Source organism: Typopeltis vanoorti, chromosome 21 (assembly GCF_054136105.1).
Source record: "Typopeltis vanoorti isolate ZY-2024b chromosome 21, IOZ_Tvanoo_1.0, whole genome shotgun sequence".
Classification (NCBI taxonomy): domain Eukaryota; kingdom Metazoa; phylum Arthropoda; class Arachnida; order Uropygi; family Thelyphonidae; genus Typopeltis; species Typopeltis vanoorti.
In genome coordinates, this window is record NC_143569.1 from 18784112 (window position 1) to 18811457 (window position 27346).

Here is a 27346-nt window from a genome sequence, read left to right on the forward strand (position 1 = left end):
AAGTAATTAGTATCACAATTATCATTGGTTTCAATGATAACTGCCAAAATTCTTAAATTTCAGAACAACTTTACCTCACCCACAATACTGTCTTCACTGGTTTGAAGTCCATCTATAGTAGATGGAGTCATTATTATTAGTAGTAGTATTAGACTCCGGGGAGTCGGCAATCATCATGGGAGACTATACATCACCCACACCAGCCGTTATATCTTTCTTGAATTCACTTCCACTACTCACTCTTAGTATAATAAAAGCTAAGCCATTCCAATCTTACACCACTATAAGAAATCTCTTTCATTTCTTAACTGCATTTATCCTACTTCCAATGAAGCCCTCTCCTCCTGTCTTATACCTTCTACAAATTTAAAAATTCCATCTACTAGTATGCTATATGACCATCTCAGGAGTTTCTAGGTCTCTATTATATCACCCTTCTCTCCAGTTTGCTAGTGTTTGCAGTCACATGTTTTTTGATTTGTCTTCATATTCTATATTCCACAAGCCTAATATTTAACACCCTCCTTTGCACCCTCTCCACTGTATCTACATTACCTTTAAACTCAGGAGACTAGATGAGTATTTAGGTTTATTTATTTTTATATTTTTATTTTATTTTTTTTATACAATGAAACCTGTGGTGAATTCGTCACTGAAATGAAATATTTACATATTAAAACTTATCACTGTGGTTAGTACGTGTGTTTTTTAGTGATTATTTAGGTTTAGGTGCTGATTTACACTCATAATGCAATTTAATAACTACAGCACAAAGAGAATTTTTTATGTTGCTCCAACCAAAGAAAGGTTATTTGTAAACCTATTTTATTATCATTTTATCATCAGGGTGGTTAAGGATCATAGCTGTATAACCGAGAGGAGACCTCCATATCGCCTTCAAAGGAATGCGGAGAACCGACCAGGGCTTCTGACCTAATGTCCAATCCTCACCTTCTCGTGGTGCATCCTGTTTAGGTATCTACTTGGATATTAAATGAATAAGGATGGACTGGCAATTTGGGATTTAGCCGAACAATTTTATTCTTATTGGCTTAAACTACAAATAAAATTATGGTACAACATGACAGAATTTCATGCCGGCTGGGCCGTTGCCCAGTTAAATAAGGCCCCCATTGTTTTTGCCAGAGAACTAGGGTGAACCTCAAAAAGTCAGCTACTGGAACAAATCCTGAAACACATCACAACGTTTCAACATCACCAGAGTTCAAGTTCAGTACTATCAACATAAAAAGCCTGAATGGCAAAGAAATGGAACTAGCAGAAGAATTAAATAAGTACCAGATCGACATAATAGGGGGTGACTGAAACAAAACAGACGAAAACTGGTGAGATTTTTCTAAGCAATAAATACAAAATATTATATTCAGGCAATAATAATTAGGGAAAGAAGGAGTTGCTATATTATTCAATATAGGTACTCCTTCTTTATAATAAATACAAGACTAATCTTCTTGAATGGCAGGCAGTATCAAGTAGAGTGATTCACACAGTAACAAGGATATGAAGTGCCTATGGCAAGTGTCTAACTCGAGCCCCCCACCCCAACCCAAAAATGACAAAAATTTTGAAAAATTTGAATGTAACAAGTTAAATTTTACTAAATGCAATATGTTAAATACTTACTATTAACCCCATCAAAATGAGTTGCAGTGTGTTGCAGAATTTGTGTCTAAAGCAGCGTATTGCCGAAATTTAAAAATATACTATGAAATAGCACACGTTTATTTGTTTTTATTTTTTATGTTTTGCACACCCCAAACCCAGTTGCGCCTTTGGCGGGCACCTCTTTCGCCATGCCTTCATTACGGCACTGAGAGTAATGTGGGCAAATATCAGAATGGGGAACTGGACAATGAGACTTATTTTGCCTATGGTCCCACACAAGGTTCTACTAAGGTAGAAGCGGAGAAATTTTTTGAGGCTTCAGAAAAAGCAACTGACACCATGAAAAAAGAAAAGTTGGTCCTTATTGGAGATCTAAATAGGCTAAAATATACAAACATTATTCAAGAAAAAATGAAAGAGTTTTTGAACAGGAATCAAAATCTTGGAGATTCAGTGCCAAGTCCTGAAGGAAACATTGATTGATTAACCAGAGAGGCATGTGGTGAGGTCTGCAAGGATAGAAAAATCAGAATTCCATGGTGGACACAGAAGTTTAGAGGGAAGTGAAGGAAGCATATCGAAAATTCCTAGTGAATGTCAGCTTGTGCACTTAGAGAATACAGAGACAAATGTAAGAAAGCTAAACACTGTAAAACTAGCTAAACAAAATTCATGGGAAGACTTTGACAAAACATGGAAGGTGGCATAATATTCTGGAGGCTGTTGAAAAAGCTCAGAAATGGAGAAAAGAGTGCTTTTCTCCATTTAGCTTCTCCATTTCAGATGTAAAAGGAATTAGAGATGATAAAAGTGACATGAAAACTGGAGAAAAAAGATATCCTTGAAGTATGGAGTAATTATTGCTAAATTGAAACAAACTGTGATAACACAGTGGTAAAAAAAACACTCAACAGGCATGTAGTCAGGAATACATATCCATACTTAAAGTAGAAAAAGCCATCAAAAGCCTGAAATGTGGAAAGGCAGCAGGAGTAAATGATATTCGACCAGAAATGTAGAAAGGTATAAAAGTCTTACAGTAGCTGCTATGCGTAGTTGACAAAGCCTGGTCAGAGGAACGAATTCCCAATGATTGGAGTAGAGCTCTCATAGTACCCATATATAAAAAGGGGAAGAAAACTGAATGTGAGAATTACAGAAGTATTTCATTACTGAGTGTTCCAGATAAGATATATGCAAGTACAGTGCTATCTCGCTAATCCAAACTAATAAAAAACCGTGCTCGTTCGGATTAGCGAAAAGTTCGGATTATCGAATTTTCCCCCAAGAAACAACAATAACTAGCGTTTAAGACAAAATAATTAGATTCTAATGGTGCATCAATTTAATTCTGTAAATAAATGAAGTAACTGATAGAAAAAAAGCTACTGTACTGTAATGTAAAACAAAAAATAATACAGTACACCAGTTTATTTTAGTAAAAAATTTAATTTGCACTTACCTGTACTGTATTGAGGATTCTGATTTAATAAAATTGCATAGTTCAGTACATAACTTAATTTGTGTAAAAAATATCACTTTCTTGTACACAACACACAAAAAAGTTTCACAAAATAACACAAAAAAAGTTTTTTATTTCTTTGTAAAAAAGTCACAAATTTTCTTTTGCTTCTTGGAAGTTAAACTTTTTTCGAATGCTTCTTCTCGGAGCTGCATCAGCAATTAAAAATTTTGTGGAATGGCGTATCATTCTTCTTAACACATTCTATACACATATTAAAACTGTCAACTGCCTCTTCGTTGTTTTACTTTTTTTTCTTCAAGTTCTTCATCGTCATCATCGTCTTCTAATTTTCTGTAGCGTCATATTTATAATTTCAGCATCTGAGTTGATTTCGAATTCACTTTTGGTTCTACCTGTAATTCATTCTGCAACATCTGTTTGTGAAATTTCAAACATCTGGATTTATATTTTTAACCAAATTATGCATGTTTTGAATTTCCTCTTTTTGTGTATATTTGTGATTCACGCCGACAATACAGTACGTACTGTACAGTATAAAAAAGCAAACGTGAATACACAATAAATCAAAATAGTCCTCCAGTATAACCATACAGTCGACAGTATGAAACAAAATTACTATACTGTAGTAATAATATTTAATAATTATTAAATAAAAATAATAGTACACAAAATAATAATACGTAATAAATAAAACTTTTTTTCTTTCACACCACAGTTCGGATTACTGGAGGGTTCAGATTAGCGAGATACCACTGTATACTTGAGAAATGGTTGAGAAGAATTGTAGAAGAGAAGCTTGGTGAAGAACAAGCTGGATTCAGGCCAAATAGAGGCTGTCAGGATCAAATTTTCACCTTACTACAGATAATTGAGAAATCATGAGAATATAGCAAAGATCTGTATTTAAGTTTTGTAGATCTGGAAAAGGCATATGACAAGGTGCCAAGAGAGAAGCTATTCAAAATGCTATAGCTATATGGTGTTAATGGGACATTATATCAAGCAATACTTAGTCTTTATTTGAGTTGTAAGTCAGCAGTTAGAATTGAAGTAAGTACCGGAAGATGGTTTGATGTTAAATCTGGAGAACAAGATGTACATTATCCCCTCTGTTATTCTTTATCTGTATGGATCATATTATGAAGGAAAGCGGTATTAAACCTAATATCAAAATTGGAGATGTTAATCTCAGCTCTTTACTTTATGTAGATGATGTACTGGATTTATTTAAAAGTATAACATCAAAAATTGTAGATAGGAAGTTAGTAATGATGTAAATTTTTCATGTAGTACTATCATATCCTGTACACCTCTTGAGAGTGCATGGCAGGAATTTGATGATGATGATGATGACATTCATGATATTAGTAGGGGTCTGGTGGGAGAGACCACTGTTTGCTGATTATGAAAACACAGGAAAGCTAATTAGAGATATGAGCAACATGAAAAACTTGCAGAACAATTTGATTAGGCTGATATTATGGGCAAGTGAAAATGAATGTCCAAAGCAGAATTATGTATTTTAGTAGTAAATTAAGTAAGGTGTGGTGTGTAAAGATCTGGTTGGGTCATCTAGAAGCAACTGATCAGGATCAGTTATGTCTGCTCCTATGTCAAATCTCCAAGAACCAGGATAGGGTTCTTGGAGATTTGACATAGGAGCAGACATTCAAGGGTCATATAACAAAGAATGTAAATACAACCCAGAGGATAATAGTAATGTTAAAACAAACATGGACTTGTAAAGAAAACAAAGTCATTTTGCCTGTTTATAAGTCTTTGATATGATCTCACATAGACTATTGTGCACAGATCTAGTTTCCTGATAATACAATTTAACAAAATAACTACAGCACGAAGAAATAATTAAACTACAGGTTTGTTTCAATATTTCATCTCTCTCACGGAAACATATTCAGGATTAAGTTATGGGCAAGTGAAAATGGATGCCCAATGCAGAATTATGTATTTTAGTAGTTATTACTAAATTGTTAGTACAATTTAACATACTAATGTCAAATTGTAACAACACACACACACACACACACACACACACACACACACAAAAAAAAATTTTTAAGTAAAAAAAAAGAATCAAACAAATGGAATAAACGAAATTAAACTATATGAAGACTAAAGTCATGTCGACATCCTCTATGGGTGCTGTTGGCTAGCCTTAGATGTTGGACAACCATGCTTATTAAGATTATAGTTGTTGTTGTTTTTTTAATTAAAATTAGACCATACAAAGACTATAGTCTTTGTACGGTCTAATTAAATTTCTTTCAATTATTGTTTCTTGTGTTTCTGTGTATGTGTTATTACAATTCTAACATGTTTGAATAAGCTTGAACATGTTTCTGTGACAGATGACATACTAAAACAATTAAACCTGCTGTTTAATTATTTCTGTTTGTGCTCTATTTGCACTGGCTCATAGGCCTGGGGGAGAGATTCTCGCTTGTGGGGTGAGAGAGGTCTGCATTCAAATCCTAGACGAAACTGAAAGATTTTGCCAGCCTGGTTAGCATACCCACTGACCAACAGGCTGTGAGCTCAAATCCCACCTGGACATGGATGTTTGTGATTGTCTTTAAGTTGGATTGGTCTCGCATCACTTGGTGTGAGACCAATGTCCCACTTTATGGAGGCCCAAAGCGGCTTGGAAAAGTTCCACTTTTGGTCTCTAGAGAAGAGTTTCTGGAGTATGTTAAAATAAATTAACAGTAAAATATATATATATATATATATATATATATATAAAATTGATGATAAAAATCATAATCATCAAATTCCTGACATATACCTACATGAAGAACTTACATGATTACTAACTTCCTATCAACAATTTTCCTCCAAATCAATCTGTTATCTGTCAAGACTCCAACATTATCAGATCTTATATTTCTATCGTCTAAGGCACTTTGTACGGTATCAATCCACCTATATCTTGGTCTTCCTCTGGGTCGTTTTCCTGCCAACCTGTGTTTTGCTAATCTTTCCTCGCCCATTCTGTTTAAGTGACCATACCACCTTAGATTAGCCCTGCTAACGCATTCCTGGATGTTGACAATGTCAAGTTCTTTCCTAATATCCTCGTTTTTAATATGATATTGCCATTGATGCCATCTGTTTACGCCTCTAATCTTTCTCAGGACTCTCATATCTGTGGTCTCTAGTCTTTAGGCAAGTGTTTTACTTCTGACCCAGCTCTCAGATCCATAAGTTAAAATTGGTTTGAACATTGTCTTGTATACAGCTAATTTAGTGTTCCAACTAATTTCTCTCTTATTCCATATGAATTTATTCAAATGACTTCCTACCATACCAGCTTTGATGATTCTATTGTCTATTTCCATATTTAATTTACCATCTTCACTAAAAATCGTGCGTAAGTAGCTGAAATGTTTTACTTGTTCCACAGGTTCTCCGTTCACAATGCAGTTGACATTTTCAATGATTCTGCCTATTTTCATTTTCTTTTTGTTGCTGACCTTCATACCATATCTATTACAACAGTTATTCAATTTAGTCAGGGAATCTTGCAGACTTGTAGCAGATTTATTTAGAAGTATAACATCGTCTGCATAAAGAAAAGAGCTGACATTAACATCTCCAATTTTGATATCATGTTTAATACCACATTTCCTTCATAATGTGATCCATATAGATAATAAATAACAGAGGAGATAATTACATCCTTGTCTCACACCAGATTTAACATTAAACCATCTTCCTGTACTTCCTTCAATTCTAACTGCTGACTTACAACTCAAACAAAGACTAAGTATTGCTTGATATAATGCACCATTGACACCATATAACTGTAGTATATTGAACAGCTTCTCACTCGGCACCTTGTCATAGGACTTTTCCAGATCGACAAAACTTAAAGATAGATCTTTGTTATATTCCCATGCTTTCTCAACCAATTGTCGTAAAGTAAAGATCTGATCCTGACAGCCTCTATTTGGCCTGAATTCAGCTTGTTCTTCACCAAGCTTTTCTTCCACAATTCTTCTCAACCGTTTCTCAAGTATACTTGCGTAAATCTTGTCAGGAACACTCAGTAAGGAAATACCTCTGTAATTCTCACATTCAGTTTTATTTCACTTTTTTATATATGGGTACTATGAGAGCTTTACTTTAATCATCGGGAATTCGTCCCTCTGTCCAGGCTTTCTGAACTATGCAGTGCAGCCACTATGAGACTCTTATACCATCATACTTGAGCATTTCTAGTCGAATATCATCTACTCCTGCTGCCTTTCCACATTTCAAGCCTTTGATGGCTTTTTCTGTATGCTTGTAGAGTGTTTTTTACCACTGTGCTATCACTGCTTGTTTCATTTAGCAATTTTTCGAAGTAATTATGTACTCCATATACTTCAAGGATATCTTTTTCTCCCGTTTTCATGTCACCTTTTTCATGAATGTACAGATTGTATAATGGACCAAGAAAGGATCACTGAAGTGCACCACTAGTCAACTTAATTGTTTCCGACTCACACCCCCTATACATTGTGTTTTGATACCTGTTAGTTATTCATCCTGTTATTCAAACACTGGTAGTTCATAATGCAGTCCCATATTTATTTTGTGGCAATCCATGCTGTATATTCTGTGAAAAGCCTTAAAAAAATTCCAGTAATATCATTGTGTATCCTTTCCCTTTTGTCTAACTAAAATGTGATGTTATAGAATATGAGCAAGTTACTCAGACATTATATGAATAACTTGCTCAGATAATGTATATTCCCTTAGTGAACCCTTGCTGTTCATTGTAAAAGCATAGATTTTCTCTCAACCTATTTTTGTATTCTAGCTCTTGTCATCTTTTCCAGTTAATTACATTCAAAGGCTAACTTGCCTTTGAATGTAATTCCTAGTATTGTTTGTAATAACTGTACTGATGATGTCTTAAGATACTTAAGGTGAAATATCTACATATTATTAAAATTAATTACTGTTATATATGTTTGAATTTTTAGTTATGAATACTCCACAGGTTTCACTATATAAAAGAATCTTTTCCAGTATCTTGACTATCATTCTGAAGATAGTGATAGGTTAGTAGTTAGACATGTAGAAAGGCTTATGTGTTGGCAGTTCATCTTAAGTTTTTTTAACAGTTCAATTCACTAGACAAGAAAATAAATATATATACTTATTGATATTTTGCTGGTTTTATATACCCAGCATCTTCGAGAATGAACAGTTTGTCACAGTACCAGCAGCAATTATATAATAGTAGGAGCAGTTTTAAAATTTAATGGACAATACAAACAAGTAAACCATAATTGGTGTAATCTATTTTGAGAAGTGAGGTTTATGACTATTAATTTCATCTTAAAATGACTATCTCCTAGGTTTTTTGTAAATTGATACAGCCATACTTGTTGCATTTTGGGGAATGTTTTAAAGCTTTAAAGCTGTTGTTGCTGATTCCAAAACCATCTCTCCAACTTGTACTGACTTTTGTGTAGCACTTTGTTTTCTCCCATTGGATATGTTTTCCCTGTAATTATAAACAACCCAATGCAGCAAGTAATGAAAGTCTGTACTTGTACAAAATCATATTTAAAAAAAGATCATATGTTTGACCAATATTTGTATGTGAATTCAACCTACAAAAAGCATGCAAGCTTATAGTATGTTAGTATTATGGATGGCAAAGTATGGAACTTTTTAAGATTTATTCAGGCTTCCAGTAAATTCCAGCCTGTTGATAGTTAGCCTTTTTGTAACTCACATTCCTAAACATATTGGGTGCATTCACCTACATAATTTGACAGCATGAACCAAATAGATGAGTAATGTTTTTGAATGCATCCATGCATTTATTGTATTTTAATTAATGCTGCACATGCGCACGCACACACACACACACACACACACACACACACACAAATTTACACAGCCTAGAGTGAGTGTGCTAGCACTCTGAGGCCAATAGGTGGTCCACTTGATATGCAGTTAAAAAGAAATAGAAGAGACTTTCAGTGAATATACCCCATGTGTTCAATCTCATGAATAATGTTAGCCAGGATGATTTTCTTCATCTAAGGATTTAGATATACACTGGTGATGGTTATGATAAGGATATAACATTTTCCAGAATGGTTGTGGTCTTGTTGTGAGGTATATTTATTCTTTTAGTATGTTACATACTATTATTGAGCATTATCTGTAACAAAACATTGGTAATTCCTATAGTAATCAGGTATGGAATTTATGTTCATTTGCAACCAAAAAAGTGAAAACCTGTTAGCTGTTTATACAGAAGTTCTGTACCAGATATTAGCAAAAATGTCAAGAATTTAGTACAATACTTAGCCACAATACACTGGTATTGTGGGTGAGCAAGGTTTACGAAGAAAAGAAATTCAGTCAACTCACTACAGAAATTTTGTATGGATTAGGAAATTATTCATGATAGTAAATTTCTTTTAGAATAGTATTGTACCGTGGCTTTGATTGTACTATGACTTTTAGGTAATTTGTTTGCTATAATGAGAGGTGATTGTATTCTTATTGTTCTTGAATGCTTTTAGGTTGAAGATGATACTAACATGCATTTATGAATCTAGAGCAGGGTTTCCCAAACTGTGTTCTGCGAGAAGTTCTCCTGGAATTTGTTTGTCATTTTAGTTTTCTAAGCATTTTTCATGAATAAATATTTTATAGTGGAAATATTCTGAGGAGAATAATATTCGTGAATATGTCGAAAAGCTCATACCCAGAACGCCTAATAACATCTGTGTAGCAAATGTTAGTGACCAAGCCATGTATTTTTAAATGTGGAAGTATTCTTGAATTATCATTAATTTTCACACATAGAAACCTTTCAACATTTGGGAAAGGGGAATACCGCTGTTTATGACCGATCATAAAAGTTGCCTGCAAACAGATTGCAACAATGGGCAGCATATCTTCTGTTCTCAAAACTGAAAGAAATAACATCTGTGTTGCAAATGTTAGTGACCAATCAGCAAGGAAGTATAAAGAAAATTTTTCCACTAAAATTGAAGATGAAGGTAGTCTGTATCCGGTTCTCAAATCTAGTAATACTGAATACTTTCTTCCAAGTTCGTATTATAGGGTGAAAGTTTCTAAACTGTATTGCCATGATTTTTTAAAAGTAATAGGCTTGCAGATTTAAATTTTAATATGAATAAGAGACAAGGGACTTTGTTTAATTTTGGTATTAAGAAATCTCTTATTGAAGGTGTTTGTGAATGCAATAGATAGTGAGTCATCCACCACCAGCCTACAATGCGATCTCTAGGATCTACAAAAGGAGGGGAAAACTACCAGCACACAGGAGAAAAAGTCTGCATTCACTCGTAAGTACTTATAATAATATAAATTTTTGGTGATCAGAATGGGATATGTCAATGAAAATCAGCACAAATTAATTTAATGATGTTTAATTAAGAATTAATGATCAATTATTAAATAATAAAAATTAGCTAAATTAACAATTAATTTTTAATTAATACATTACAAAATAATCAAGGTATTTCATGAAAATTTCAGGATTTGTGAAGTGTTCCGTCGTAGGAAAAGTTTGGAAAACGCTGATCTAGAGAATGAGTAGTTAGCACATTGGATTCACATCTGGATGTGGTGATTGGATACAGTATGGCTGTGTAATGTTCAAGTTAAGTAGTAGAACTAAAGTATCAGCTTATAGAAGTAACATGAAATAAACATATAGTGCATACATGCCCTCTATTAGAAGTGTAATGAGTTAATAAGAGAGGAATTATAAATCAATATATTGGTCTTCATTGAACACTATCTGGGATTTTTAAGATTTTTCAGCCACTCCTCAAACATGGACAGGATTTTATCACTAGGATGATCTGATATTGCAAAGCAAAAGAAGTTGCTCAGAATTCAGAAGAAAACTATCATTTGGAGTAGAAAAAGAAAACCAGCTTTTAGGGGTTGTTGAAGCAGCACTGAATTCATTTCTTTCTGGATCAATTTTTATCACTTTTAAAGAACAGCAATGAAGAAAATTAATGAAGAGAAAAAAAAAATGGTTCTAGGTGGTGATGATTTTCTGCTGCATATGTCCCAACAGATTAGAGCTTAGGGAAGTTTATTAACAGCAGTTCTGATGAACAGCAACTGTTAAAATATCTGTGGAATATGCATGTTGTAGAGACTCGGAAGATAAGGGTGGAAGATTAAAAAAAAAATTTCCTTTTTTGTGAATACACACACAAAGAAAGTGAGTGAATTTTGCTGGCAGCAGATTAACAATTAACAAAACTTTGCTGAAACATTCTTTTGTGGATTAACACTCAGTATTTAGAAGTTGTAGAAGGACCTGTTCTAAAAGTTTTGTTAGTTGGTGTAATGTAGCTGTTAATCAAATCAGAAAGAGGAGTTCAGTATACTGTCCACAAAAATGTGTGTTGTATTCATGTGGGAAAAGAGAAGGCACATCATAAGATAAGAATCTTCTTAATAGGAAAAGCACTTGTACCAAACTTAATAAAACACTTTATAGATAGCAAAACACAACAACTTGAGTTTCTCCAGATTTAAGTAGTACTTATCCAAAGGCAGGTAACAAATACATTGGATCTTCAATTGATTGACATTGTAGAGAATGAAATTTTCCATTGATATGATTAGATTTCTTCATTATGTAAAAAAAAAAAAAAAAGAAAAGCAAGAAAATCTTTGCCACCAGTAACATGGTGGCAAAGATTTGTTTCCCTTAGAAACAAGCTGGATATGAATAATTTTATTAGTAGCAAGATAAATGCTAATTCTCGTAGAAAAACAGGTAACATATACATTGGATCTTCAATTGACTGACGGTTGTGGAATCCATACTTGTGATTATTCATTAGTGGTGCATCACTTTCCTCCTTATTCACAAATGTTCCACTCAAGGAAACTTAGAGCTAATCCAAGCTAAATTTCCTCCCAATATCTCAGCCCTATTTCAGTTCACAATGAACTCGGGCTATTTCGTTTGGCAGGGAAAATTCTACAAGCAAATAGAGGGGACAGCCATGGGTTCACCACTTTCCCCACCCTTGGCCAACTTCTTTATGGAGACTTTTGAAGAGAAAGCCTTAAACTCTGCCCCACAAAAACCAACTACAGAGGTTCCTCGACCTACGTCATCCTTGACACGTGTCGTTTCGACTTTACGGCAGTAATCCCATAAATAATTTAAAAACATAAATTTTGACTTGAAGCAGCGCAACGTAAAATTCAAATGTCGTGGGCGAACTTGTTCATGAGTGCGGTGGGAGAATACGCCGTTATGCAGCATTTTTTTTGGGAGAGGTGGCGTTGCTTGGGTCCCAGCATACACTCTTTGGGTACCGCATGCTTTGTTTACATCCACTCTCTCAATTTTATGTTTGTGTTTTTTTTGTGACTTTTTACCCTTCAATATAACTCCCAAACATAAGGCAGACTCTTCTGATGGCAGTGTGTCGAAGAAAAGGAAAGCCATTACATTAGAAGTGAAATTGACATTATTAAAAGGGCAAAAAAGGGAGAAACGCCAACGAAGATTGGCTGCATGGTGAACCTAAGTTGTACCACAGTCGGGACTATTATCAAGGATATAGTTTGCATCCTTGAACACGTAAAAGAATTAGCGCCAATGAAATCGACTGTGATGAGAAAAAAAATGTAGTAGCTCATGATTGGGATGGAAAAGTTTCTTGTTCTTTGGCTGAAAGACCAGCATCAATGCCGTATCCCAATTAGCCTCATATTAATTCAAGAAAAGGCGAAAAGATTGTTTGAGGTCTCGAAAAGATAGGTTAGGTAAGTTACTTAGGCTATGGTAATTCCGACTTGCATCAAAAATCGCCTTATTTTGATCCATAGGAATAACGACGTAACTCGAGGATCCCCCCCGTATATGGTTTTGCTACATTGATGATGTATTCTCTATTTGGCAACATGGCTCTGATACACTTCTCTCCTTCTTAACACATTTAAACAACCAACACCCCAGAATCAAGTTCACCATGGAAAAAGAGGAAAACAACAGCCTCCCTTTCCTAGACACACAAGTTACCTGCCAGCCTGATGTAACCTTGGTTTTCTCTGTTTATAGAAAGCCCACCCATACAGGCAGATACATTCACCAGCAATCCCCCCCCCTCACAACAATATGGAGTTATTAAGACACTGTACAACAGGGCTAAACTAATCTGTTCTAATGACAATACCTAACTGAACTGAATTGCATCTTCAACCCTTTCTCAGCCAATGGCTACCCCTAAAAAAATTCAAAAAATATTGAAACCAGTAAACCACAACCCTTCAACCCCCTCCTTCACAATAAGGATTACTCCAAATCCATCACCATTCCCTACATCCGAGGCACCTCAGAAAAAATTACCAAAATCTTTAAAAAAACATGATTTGATCTTTTGTTACAGACCATATAGAAAATTGGCATCCCTTATCCGTTCCACCAAAGACTAACCACTTCCCCTAGACCTACCTGGTGTATACCAGGTCCCTTGCAGCTGTAAGCTGTCTTGCTCTGGCTAAACAGGCAGGACAGCGAATATCAGAATTTCAGAACACAAGGACTACATCTGTTTTCACAATTATAGCCACTCTGGTCTAGCAGACCATGCTCTGGATACACCCACAGAATACGGTGGAAGAAAGCCACAATAATACACCATAGCAAGTTCAAATTTGAAAGACTTTTCATGGAATCAGCCTCGGCCCTAAGAAAAATGCAAACCTCAACAAATTTGGTTGCATGAGACTGCCCCAAATTTCAGGAGACCTTCAGCCCAACAGCCAAGAATACCTACATAGCCCGCTAGGGGGCACCATAGGGACTTTTAGGAGAAACATTAGTTTCCTCGCTTCGTTCCTCATTTACTGTGTGTAGTGCCTGCATGCACGTGTCTTTATTTTAAGTTCCTTTGAAGATGGCAATGTGACGTTGCTGAAATATTAGAAATATATATTCAATTTTATTTAATTTATATTCTAGTGTATGTTGTGATTTCCTTAAGTTAATAATCAAGATAAATGCAGTACACACATATAATTGTTTTGAGGCACAAATCAGTCAGAGTAGTTCAGTCAGGACAGGTAACTTGCATCAAATGGGTGTGATTCTTCTGACCTCTTTTTATTGAAAAATGAAAGGATATATTAGATGTGGCATGTTTTGGAATGGTAGGAGGACATTGACTGATATCATAAATGCACAAATTGGAAAATAAGGAAAGTAGTAGTACTGTTGGACAACAGTTGCAACCAATAAATTTGTTTAAGGATAACAACTATAATTTGGACATTAGTTCCTACTATTTTGCCACTCTGAGAGAAAATCTGGTTCTCATCCTTTTTTGACTGCATTCATTCTGAACTTCTATGGATGCCCTATCTTCTCTTCATTCTCCATAAAATGAAAAATTTCATCTACTGGTATCCTCTCTAACCCTTTTTGAAATTTTGTAAATTTTATTTATATCGCATCTCTTTCTCCTGTTTGCTAGTGTCTACAGTCTACAAATTCTCTATTGGTCTTCATAATATGTATTCCACAATCTTTGATACCATTACTATCATTGGAACCATCGCTACTGCATCAGCATCACCAAAGAAACCACGCCTGTGCACAGTAGTCCAATGAGATTGTATTAAGTAAGACTTTGCAAAGTTATCCTCCCTGTTTTATTTGCTGTATGGTTCTTTAACTTCAACTTACTGTCTAATAAAACTCCAAGATCCATAGCTTGATCAGTTTCTTCTAGCATAATTTCACCAATATAATACACCATTGGATATTTCATCATTGGATATAGCATCAGAAGAGTTGATAATAACTGAGTGACATCTCTCCCCCAGTTGGAGAGAGTGACCATGTGGTTTTGACTTGGAAGATGAATACACATGCAGGAGTATCAAAGAAAAGGGAATGTATCTGGAATTATAAGACAAGTGATTTATAATAGTCTTAGATATCGACTTGGGGCAGTTCCATGGAGGGCGGAATTGGAAGGCCAGGATATCATTAGTGCTTGGGAAATTGTGAAGGAATATTTGTTAGCAGCAATAGTAAGCTGTATTCCATGAGTGAAGAAGAGGACACAATTTGGTGTAAAGTTAATGATAAACTATATCAAACAGGAACTGCAGATGGAAGAGATATAAGGAGAGGGGGGTGGAGAGCAGATGCATGTAGAATATAAGACTCAGGCCAGGAGAGTGACTAGTATGGTGAGGAAGGCAAAACTGGAATATGAGAAGAGATTGGCACTAAAATCCAAAGAAAATCCCAGGGAATTTTTTAGTTGTGTTGTCCAGTAGGAGGAGAAATGATTGTGGAAGAATGACATTGTGGGATAAAAATGGGAATAGAGTGACTGATGCAGAGGACATAGTGGAGTACTTCAATGAACACTTTATTGGAGTATTTCATCCTGGAGAAGTAGGTTTTAATACTAGAGAGATAGGGCAGGTTCGAGGTTTAGAGCTGCAAGAGGAGAGTGTGTTCCAAATACTGAGTACTCTAGATGTCAGTAAATCTGTGGGACTGGATGATATTTCACCACGGGTTTTGAGAGAATGTGCTAAAGAGCTGACAGCTCTGTTGACCTAGCTATTCAATGCAAGTCTAGCTATGGGAAAGGTACCCAAAGAATGGAAGGAAGCTAAAATTGTGGCATTGCATAAGGGCAGTAGCAGACTGGAAGCGTTCTAATTATAGGCCAGTTTGTGTTTCATCAGTAGTTAAGATCTTGGAGAAATTAGTGAGGGACCATATACAGCATTGGGCAGATGAGGATGATGTTATCTGTGAGAATCAACATCGATTTGTTAAGGGGCACTCTTGCTTTAATAATATGATTGCTTTTTATAATAAAGTGACAAGAGCAGTTGATGAGGGAAAGGCATATATTGCCATTTTTTTGGATTTTGCAAAGGCATTTGACAGGCTATCACAGGATAAGCTGATATTTAAATTGCAGCACATAGGTTTAGATGTCGGGTTAGTCAATTGGATTCAGGATTGGCTGTCTGATAGGTATCAGAGAGAGTTGTGTATGGTGGGGCAATATCAAGGAGGCAGAAGATTACAAGTGGGGTTCCACAGGGCTCAGTAGTGGAACCTGTATTGTTTAACCTTTATATCAATGACATTGTCAATGGATTGCAGGGGGATATTCAGTTGTTTGCAGATGATGTGAAGCTGGGAAGGGTTATTAGTAATAGTGTGGCAGCTCTGCAAGAGGATTTGAATAAACTAGACAGATAGTCGGTTTAATGCAGCAAAATGTAAAGTCTTGAAGTTTGGGATACATCAATGGGAGGCTACATACTTGATTGGAGGAGCTACTGGATAATGTACGGGAGACAAGAGATCTTGGGGTGATGATTGATAGAAAACTGAAATTCAAGGAGCATATTGCATAGGTGGTGAAGGTAATACAGAAGATTGCTGCAATACTGAGAAGGATGCTGACCTGCAGAGATCGTTCTGTTGTATAAGACCCAGATCACACCACATTTAGACTATTGTTCTCAAATTTGTTCCCCAGGCTTTGAAAGGAATAAATTAACTGTGGAAAGGATACAGAGGCAAATAACAAAGATGGTTTCAAGACTCTACAATGTTAGTTATGAGGATCTTGTGTAGAGGCTTAAGTGCTGTGAGGACATTATGTTGGAGGTTTAATGGATTTTTTTACAACACTCAGAATGAATTAAATTAGAATTTAATACTCCTATATTTCGTCCTAGTCACTAGGACATCTACAGGGATTACAAAAACAATTAATGTAACATGCACACAAAAACTTACAATACTAAGCCCAACCACGTGGGTGACACTAAAGTCCTATCTAGGTGGACGGCCCTCTAAGGGCTGTAGTAGGTGGCCTGGAATGTAAGGTGGGACCTCTGGTGATGAGTGTTTCCCAAATCTTCGGAAGCTTAATGCAACCGTATTTGTTAAGATTTGGTTGGTTTCTGAGAGCTGCTGCTGCTTCTAAGAAAAGTCTCTCTTTCTTGAATTTGCTGTGGTGGAGCATGGTGGTTTTCTTCCATGATACTCTGTGGGTGGTGTCCAAAACATGGTCAGCCAAGCCTGAATGGCCATAGTTGTGTTTTACGATGTACGACTTGTGTTCCTCCAGGCGGATGGATGCTGATCTGCCTGTCTGTCCAAAGTACGCAAGCTTACAGGAACAGGGTACTTTGTAAACTCCAGGCAGAGAGAGAGGGGGAGCTGATCTTTCGTAGAACGGATAAGGGTAGCAAGTTTGCGGTAGGGCTTGTATGCTGTGTGCAGGTTATACTTTTTAAGTATCTTGGCTATTTTTTCTGAAGTGCCTCGGATGTAGGGTATGGTGATGGCATTTTTAAATTCTTGTTGACGAGAGGGACGGGGAATGGGGGAGGAATTGATTATTTTTTTGATACTGTGTTCACTGTAGCCATTGGAGAGGAAAGTTCTGTGTATGTGGTTAAGCTCAGTAGTGAGGGCGGTTCCACTGGAACAAAGATTGTGGGCTCTCTTGGTAAGGGTTTTAATGATGCCATATTGTTGTGAGGGGTGGTGGTGGGAGAGTTTGTGAATGTATCTGCCTGTGTGTGTGGGTTTTCTGTATACAGTGAAGGTAAGTGTATCATTGGGCAGGCGTGTGACTAAGGTGTCTAGGAAGGGTAAACAATTGTTCTTTTCCTTTTCCATAGTAAACTGGATTCTTGGATGTAGGCTATTGAGATGACTGAGGAAGGAGTCTAACGTGTCTGGGGCCAAATGGAGAATTCTCCATTTGGCCTCATATTTGCATACTTTATGTATATTTGCATACTTTATGTCCCTCTTAAGTCTTTGATAAGTTGTATGAAGAATTTCACTGAATGCCTCCTAGAAATAATGGTCTTGGCTGTGTTTCCTATCTCATATCAGTATTCAAACTTTCTCCAAGCATCTTGCAGAATAGCAGTTGCAAAATTATTCACTTTCTGATCTTGGAAACCTCTTAATTTTAGGTTCATTCCAGCATGTTATTTCTTGCACCTGGTTTGCAGGTGCAAGGAATGACATTTTTAAGCTGTACTATGAAAAACAGAAGTGTTGTAAATCACCTTGATGTCCAGTATAACTAAAAACTTTTCATGTTGTATGTTAGGTATATTATGGGATACTAGGGAAGTTCAATATGAAATCATTATTTCTCCATGTTGCATGTTATGGATGAAAAACAAGAATATAAATTTCTTGTCAAGTTTAATTTACTTTCCAACTTGCTAGAGAGAAATTTTCAGAGCAAGTTACAATATGGATGTATGTGAACTTCACTGAAGTCTGGTCAGACTGGCCACATCTTCAAATGGGTGAAGGTTTTATTATTCTCTAGCCAGCTGGCATTAAATCACCAGGAGTGAATCAACAGGGACAAGAGTTGTGGTGTGGCATCTGCATCCCTCAGAGGAGATATCACCTGTTTGTATTAATAGGTACTAAAATAGATGAATTTCATCACTGTGAAATATTTGGGCTTCAAATGGTCAGAGATCATGTTTTTAGAGTAAAGTCCTAGTTTCTCGTTATTATGCATTTAATCAAGCTAAAAAAAAACTGGCTATGTCTGTCTCCTATCTAGTGTATTAATAATCCTACTTGTACATGGAAATATTACCTTTATGATTGATATAGTTCTCATTAACTCCATAGGAGTCGGTCTCCCACCAGAGAGACCTCCATTAAGGTCAGAACTAGTCTGGGTGGTTACCCCTCCCATAATGCTTGGCAACACACACACACACACACACACGCTCTACATTGTGGCATAGTAGAACAATTTGATTGGAAGTCATCTACTTCCACATACAAGTAGCAGTCATTTAGTTACTTCCCATGCAGGCTGTTGCTCACACTTGGTTAAAGGATAAAAATAAGAATATAATTTATGAATATCAGTACTATCAACATGTTAAGACTCCAAAGTTTATCAAAGTTGAGTGCCATATGTAATGCATTGAATATTCTGTATTCATCACCATATAGTATTTTATCATTGTAAGAGTAACTTAAAAATAAAAAAAATTCACATCATTTTACTACTCTTAAAATGTGTTTTGAATATGAATAAAATTTTGATTGTTGCTTTAATTTTTTTCATGTAATTTTAAAAAAAATTATTCTTTAAAGCAAAATCTGGCTAATTAACTTAATCATTCTTGAAGTCTTCTGTTTAAAATATATATCTATTTCAGCCTCTGTTGAAAGACTTGGGAGGAGAGGTTCAGTTCAACATCCCCTTATTCATCTTGAACCACGATCCCTTACTTCAGTAGGGGTTGATCTTGGCTCCCTTGAGGAAGTTGATCCAATACGTGCTAAACGTCTAAGTATGTTTTTATTGTGTGTGAATGTGTATAAGTGTGTGTGTGTGTGTGTGGACATGCTCTAAAATAGTTTGTATATCATATTTTGCCTTACCCTAAAAGTGCTGTCTTAATTTTGATTATATAAATTTAAGTTAGAAATATTATAAAGATAAATTTATTTTAATTCATTTTACACAATGCACTTCACATGTTGTAAATGCAGCTTGGCTTCAAAGTGCAATATAGCAAAAAGAAAAATCATTGAATCAGTTTAAATTTTGCTTTCAGTATATAATAAATATCTCCAATATTATATTATGCTAGAAACTTTTATGTACAATCATATAACTCTGAATATGTTAATTTCAGGTTAGTAATGCTAATTTATCAGAGCTGTTTGCTTGAACACTATTTTAGATTATTTTTAGATATTTTAGTAGAAAAATCTAGTTTGAGCATGAATTTCTATCAAAAAAAAAAAAAAAAAAAGTGATTAAAAACCAGGTTTTGAGTAAAATTCAAATATGGGCAAATACGTGTCATCCATATTCAAAAATCAGGTAAAGAACATTAGCAGTAGAAAATACAAAATACAGGAGGAAAATATCATTCTTGCACTCTTTGTGTTTGATTAAAATGTTAAAATTTAATTCTACAGTAACTATACTTAGTGTTATGTTATAAAATATATTATGTTAAAATATATTTTAGCATAAAAATTTTATGTTAAAAGTTATAAAAAAAAATATAAAAGTTATATTTTAGTAGTAGTATAGTTGTGATAGTTTTCTTAACTGGGATTCCTTAGATGGTGACAGCAGTTTGCAATAAACACTGAAAATTATCTAATATTCCATTTTCTAATTTTATATTGCTCATACTCATATGAGGGAGGGAAAAAAAAAACTAATAAAATTGTTCACAAATGTGCAGTAAAAATCTGAACCAAAATAGAAAGTTTTTGGCTACAGGTTGATGTATGTCATTAATAATCATTTTGTGATTGTTAAACACATGCATCATTCTGTATCAACCATGAAAGATAAGTATCAACTTTGATGGTTTTCGTATATAACAACCGTCAAAGATGTATTTGTTTACCACTCACTCCTGAGTTTAAACACATGCATTAACCTGTATCAGCCATTATAGATGCATAATACAGGATTATGCATGTGTTTTGGGAGAGCCAGTTTAAAGTCATTTGCAGGCTGAAACAGAAGTTGCTTACCATAGCTATGGTAAGCAACTTCTGTTTCATTTTACTTTTTAAGTCTTAAAATTAGTGTTAGAGGAGGTTGCTGACAAAATACCCTTACCAACTTTGATCATCATCTCAGTATTATAAAACAAATAAGGAATTTATTACAAATAGTCAAAAAAGGTGCATTTTATAATTACATTCTTCTAGTTATTACACCATTCATTGAATGGTGTAATAACTGAAGCAGTTGAACTTAGAGCCATTATATGTACTGTAGACATAATTTTGTTTTGCATAAGTCTGCTGTTAAAGTGATCCAAACGAAGCAACATATCCCATTAACCTCCCTACCAGCTGAGGCGGATGAAATAGTGAGACCAATTGCACTTCTTATCCATGTTATTCAATGGAAGTTACAGAATCGTATCCAAATTTAGCTGGATGTCTATAGATGTCATGGCTGTTTTGGGGGGGGGGGTTAATCCTAGATATATCAAATTTCATGTAATTCCATCAAGCCATAGCAGTCATTGTGGTGATATTACCATAGTGTATTCTCATGATGTGCAGTCCATGCAGTAGATAGACTGTAACAGAGCCTATGAGAAAAAGTCCAACTTATACAGCAGTAAATCCAAGTATGAAAGACCTTACCTTGAATTCACTTGCCTTGAAAAACTATCCTGGCTCACATTTGAGATACATTCATCCTCAGACCATTACCCCAGTGGGTAAAGGCAACCCATTAAGCCCACTGGGTGGCCCTTTATGCTTTGCTTAGTGTCTTCAATTCAGTCTCACTTGCATAGTACCTGTACATTGTTTCCTGTGGGTTCCTCAAGGCTTTGGCAAAATATAAAAAATAATTAAATTGAGTTAATATAACACTGTTATCTTTTTCCAAAAAATGTGAGAAAAGGAATGGAATTTACTTCATCATCAAAACTGTGTATGGGATTTGAGGTTAATGAGAGCAGGTTATTAGTGTATGAGAGTGGCTGAATGCAGACCATAAGATGATACCTTCATGAAGATTCTGTGGTAGGCCATAATCATATACCCCTTAAATGTCAAAAACAGCCACATGAGTTTCACTAATCTTTCCATAGGTTGTGTCTGAAGGTTGGCTAGTAGGAGATCTGCTGTGGAATGAGAGTGACAGAATCAATATCGGCGATTACTAATTAATCGGCCCTTTTAATAACACTCTTCCTCAACATCTTTTTAAACAGAATTCTCTTCTGAAACTGTGGACCTTTTCTAAACTAGCTCTCATTCTAAACGTGCTGTAAATAATTGGCTCTCTTCTTGGTAACTCCAGCCCATGTTTCCCTTTTCAGTACATTTGATTTTCATCCAGCCAATCTCAGCTTCATGTCCTTTGACACCACACTAGTAGCAGTTAGGATGATCTCTTCTCCATTGTGTGTTTACTCTATATGTTCTCTTAATCCAGACATCTGAATAAACGAAATAATACTGCCAGTTGTGCAAATTCTCTCCAATTATAATCTCTCCATTTCTCAAATGTATGATGTTATTGTATCAATACCTAAAGATAAAGCTGATGTCCTAACATCATTTTTCTCTTCCAACTCCTGTATAAACAGTGAGATAAATCATTTCCAGCCATACCAGGAATAGCACACTTGCATGCCTTCTGTGTCCTTTTGCCAGAAAGACATAAAAAGAATCTTGACCAACCTAGATTTCATAAAGGCTTTTATTCTTAATGATATTCCTCATATTGTGTTTATGCAATGTGTTCCTAAGTTCTTGTTCCTTATCATACACCCTTGTTATACTAAGATGACATCCACTTCCTGGAAGTAAGCCCATGTTTCAACCCATCCCTGAAAAAAAAAAAAAACAATGTGTGCCATCAAACTATCAACCTGCTATTCTTACTTTAGTACTCTCTGTTGATATATTGATACAATTAACTGAAATGTTAATTGAATTAACATTCAGTTTCCCCATCACCTGGAGATCTACCAGATCAGATTCACCACTTAAGATCCACAGCAGTTCCTGCCTATATCATCTATCTTATAGACATGTATCATGGAAAGGTTTAGAGAAACCTCTGTTGTTAAACTTGGCTGTTCTAATGCATTTGATAAAATTGGACATAGAGGAATGCTTAGCAAATTGCCATCTTATAGTCTACACTCTTTGTAACTGAGTATCAAGTTTTCTCTCGGATCATTGTGTTGTGTGTAATGGTTGATGATGTGCTCTCTTTAGACTTATCTTCCTTGTTAACTTCACTCTATCCCTAGTTTTTCTGATGATAGCATTCTATTTCATTCATATGACAAATCATATAATGTTCAAAAGATATCAATCTTCAAGATCTGTTTCCTAATGTCCCACTCAAAGAAACCCTTGAGCTCATCCAAGCCAAGTTTCCTCCTGATATCTCAGCCCTATTCCAGTTTACAATGAACTCAGGCTATTTCATTTGGCAAGGAAAGTTCTACAAACAGATAAAGGGGACAGCCATGGGTTCACCACTTTCCCCACCCTTGGCCAATTTCTTTATGGAGACATTTGAAGAGAAAGCCTTAAACTCCGCCCCACAAAAACCCACTATTTGGCTTCGTTATGTGGATGATGTGTTTGCTATTTGGCCACATGGCTCAGACACACTCCACTCCTTCCTAACACACTTAAACAACCAACACCCCAGAGTCCAGTTCACCTTAGAAAAAGAGGAAAACAACACCCTCCCCTTCCTAGACACTTTAATCACCCGCCAGCTTGATGGCTCTTTGGTTTTCTCTGTTTACAGAAAACCCACCCATACTGGCAGATACATTCACCAGCAATCCCCCCCCCCCCTCACGACAATATGGGGTTATAAAAACACTTTATAACAGGGCAAAATTAATCTGCTCAGATGACAAGGCCCTGACTACTGAACTAAACCACATCCTCAACACTTTCTTAGCCAATGGCTATAACCCCAAAAAAATCCAAAAAATACTAAAACCAGCAAACCACAACCCCCCTCCACAATAAAGATTACACCAAGTCTATCACCATCCCCTACATCCAGGGCACCTCTGAAAAAATAACCAATATCCTCAAAAAATATGACCTTACTTCCTGTTACAGACCAATATAAAAAGTTGACATCCCTTTTCCGCTCTACCAAAGACCAACCACTTCCCCTAGACCTATCTGGTGTATACCAGGTCCCTTGCAGCTGCAAATTGTCCTACTTTGGCCAAACAGGCAGAACAACAGATATCAGGATTTCAGAACACAAAGACTACATCTGGTTTCACTAGTACAGCCGCTCTGGGCTGGCAGACCATGCCTTAGATACCCGCCATAAAATTCGTTGGAAGAAAACAAAAATAATTCATCGCAGCAAGTTTAAATACGAAAGATTATTCAAAGAATCTTCAGCAGCTCTAAAAAAACGTTCCTAACCTCAACAAATTTGGGTGCATGAAACTACCCCAAATTTGGGAGACTTACATTATGAGAACTTCAGCCCAACTGCCAAGACTACCAAATTAGCCTGCAAAGAGGTCACCATTAGGACTTTAGGAACAATATTAGTTTCTTGCTTTCTTCCTCATTTGCTTTGTGTTAGTGCCTGCGTGCACATACCATATCTTTATGTTCCTGAAGATGGCAATGTGACGTTCCCGAAATATAAAAGTTATTCATTAAAGTTACCTTTAATTAATATATTTTATATGCATTGTTAATTACGTAAACTAATTACCAGTTATGTCTAACCAACGTATAAGCCTTGCTACTAGAAACATTTATGTAGTAATCTGAACACCACCTGCTAGTATTCATCAACTATTCCTGTTCCATTAAAGCATTTTTAATCCTTTTTTTTTTATTTTTAAATATTGCCTTTTCTGTCCCTGCAAATATCTACACAAATTCTATTTCATTATATCATTTTAGAGAAATTATACAGTTTAAAAAGCAAACTTTTAACACAAATTATACTTGATCTTGTTGACAGGTTTAGGTGTTCGATGTTATTTGTAACTTAATTCAACAGTATTACAACACCAAAATAAAACACTAAATTATTAAACAGTTTGTCTGACTAGCTTAGATTTTACTGGATTTCAAACCAGCATCCTATGAGCACAATAACATGTTACAGTTTACATGTGACAATCGATATGTGAAACATTTCAACTTGTAATGGACAAAAGATCTAAAATCTTAATTGTCATTTCCTATTGTTGTTTAAAAGAAGTTATTACAGTTGTGTAGAAGTTGAACTTAAGATGATTTTTGGCAGATTAATGCAACCATACTTGTTAAGGTTAAGAGGTTTCATAGCCATTGCTGACTTTAAAAATAGTCTCTGATCTAATCCTGTGCAAAGCGGTGTCCAAAGTGTGGTCTTCCAGTCCTCATTTGCCATAATAATGTTAGCAAATATATTTGTGTTCCGACAGATGTTAATGGATCTTCCTGAATTGGGGAATAAATCCAATACTGCCATATGTCCTATAGTTGATAGTACAGATAGTCCAACTTATACACTTGCCAAACAGTTAACTGTCATTTGCCCCCATCTCTACTGGTAACCACTCTACTTGTATAAAACTTTTTGATCAGGTTAAATCAGTAAAAAAAAAAAAAAAAACATCGCATCCTTAAAAATTCCGAAATAATGGCAGAAATTTTGACATTGTTATTTATTAATGTACCACTAACAGACACTCGTGATGTAAAAAAGCTACCCCACAAATACACAATATCTTTGAATTATTCAAATTTACTACATATGCAGGTTACTTTATTTGACAAAGAAAAATCTATAAACAAATTATTAGTATTGCAATAGATTCCCATCTCTCCATCCCTTTGACCAACTTTTACATGGTCAATTGGGAATAGTACTTATGACAGTTACTTTGAAATCTTTAGTCTGGTTATACTATGTTCATGATGTGTTTGTCATTTTGGCTCCATGTACAAAACACATTGGATTTCTTTGTAACATCTTAATAACAAATGCTCCAAAATTAATTTCATGTTAGAAAAATAATCAAATAATTGTTTGCCTTTTCTTGATATGTTGATGATTTGCATTTCTGATGGTTCACTACCTCCCCCCCCCCCCCAATTTATAGAAAACCAGCACACAAATACTCACTGGAATATCTTTATAAACAATCGCATTGTCGAGTACAATAGTACGGAATTTTCAAGCAACTAGTTCATAGAGCCAGTCTGTTTGTTCTAATGATGAGTCCTTTCCACAAAACTATCTTCACCTCACTTATTTATTTAGCGTATGGCTCACACATGAAAAGTTACATTACATTGATCCTTAATATATATATGGACATGGTTCATCTCACTTTTTTGGCCAAAGGCTATAGTTCCTACAAAATAAATTAAATACTACACATACTGGCCACTGAATTAGAATTGTTCAGCAGTGGTTCAGCAAGCATGACAGTGACTTCCACCATCTTCCCTGGCCACTACAAAGCCTGGATCTGAACCTCATTGAGAATGTATGAGACATGTTAGGAAAAACAGATCCAGGAGCAAAGTGTGAGCCAGTTATAGGACTGTCTGATGAATGCCTAGTATGCTTCAGATGTAGATGCAATCCAACACCTGGTGGAATCTATACCAAACTGTATATGTGGTATAATTTGGGTTAAAGGAGGTCCAACATGGTGTTAAATAAAAGTTTCTAATTCAGTGGCAGGTATGTGTGCATGCTTTCCCTACTTTTTCCTTCAAGTCACAAGGTATTTCATATATTCCAGGGGAATGTATGAAGTACACTGTGACTTGGCCTACTAATCACAGACAGGAAGATTTCTTAACAATAATTAAACTTAATATGGATTTTATGGATTTTTTTATTAGCGTAAAATTTTTGCTATAGTGTCGAGGGCATCTTCAGTATGACTTTTATATTAAACAAGTAGAAAATAAACTGGAAGATTAAGCAATGAAAACATATCAACTATGTGTGATAGCGACAGTCTGAAATACATTAAGGTCCTAGTAAAATAACTAATTAAAGAGATCATTAATTTAAAAAAAATATTTCTAAACTTGTGGAGAAGTACTATTTACCAAAGAAGGGATAATTTCAGATTTGTATGGATTTATGAATGCTTCACAACTTCATTTATATAAGCATTCCATGAGAAACTTCCTTTTATGGAGAATCTTAATCTTCTTTCAAAGATTCAATATTTGGTGAAGATATCATCTTCAAGTCTTGACTGGAAATTTGATGTAGTCTAGATGTTCATCATGATACATGGTGATTATACCTGTTTGGCCAAAATGTAATCCACACTGGCAAGGAATTTGATATGACCAAAGGCAGAAATTTATCCTTTACAGAGCCTAGAAAAGTAGAAATCTCCTTAATATGATTAAAAGACACTTGTAGGCCCACATATCTAAGCAGTTTGGCTATACTGTCAGCGATATCTTTAACATAAGGAATCATATGACATTGAACTACCTCTGTGTCATTACCATGGTGAGAAGCAGATGACAAGGAATATGTATCAATGATTTTGTTGACATAAGATTTGGTAGAGCCATTAATAAGGAACATGGACTTGCTTGAAATATCAGTCTTAACAGTTGATGGAAGTAAGGTGATGAGAACTTATACCACCTTTACCACGAGT

The 27346-nt window shown here is 35.4% G+C and overlaps 1 protein-coding gene across 2 annotated transcripts in view; it reads left to right on the forward strand.

Annotated features, from left to right (window-relative positions):
- LOC150094659 (NPC intracellular cholesterol transporter 1-like) overlaps window positions 1–27346 on the forward strand; it is a 495369-nt gene that overhangs the window by 82413 nt on the left and 385610 nt on the right. Inside the window, exon 7 of one of the 2 annotated variants that reach the window (XM_090411343.1) lies at window positions 19364–19498. The exons of the other annotated variant lie outside the window; for it this stretch is intronic. Within the exon in view, the coding sequence (XP_090267469.1) occupies window positions 19364–19498 (135 nt within the window). The remainder of the gene's footprint in view (window positions 1–19363; window positions 19499–27346) is intronic. 2 annotated transcript variants of the gene reach the window in all.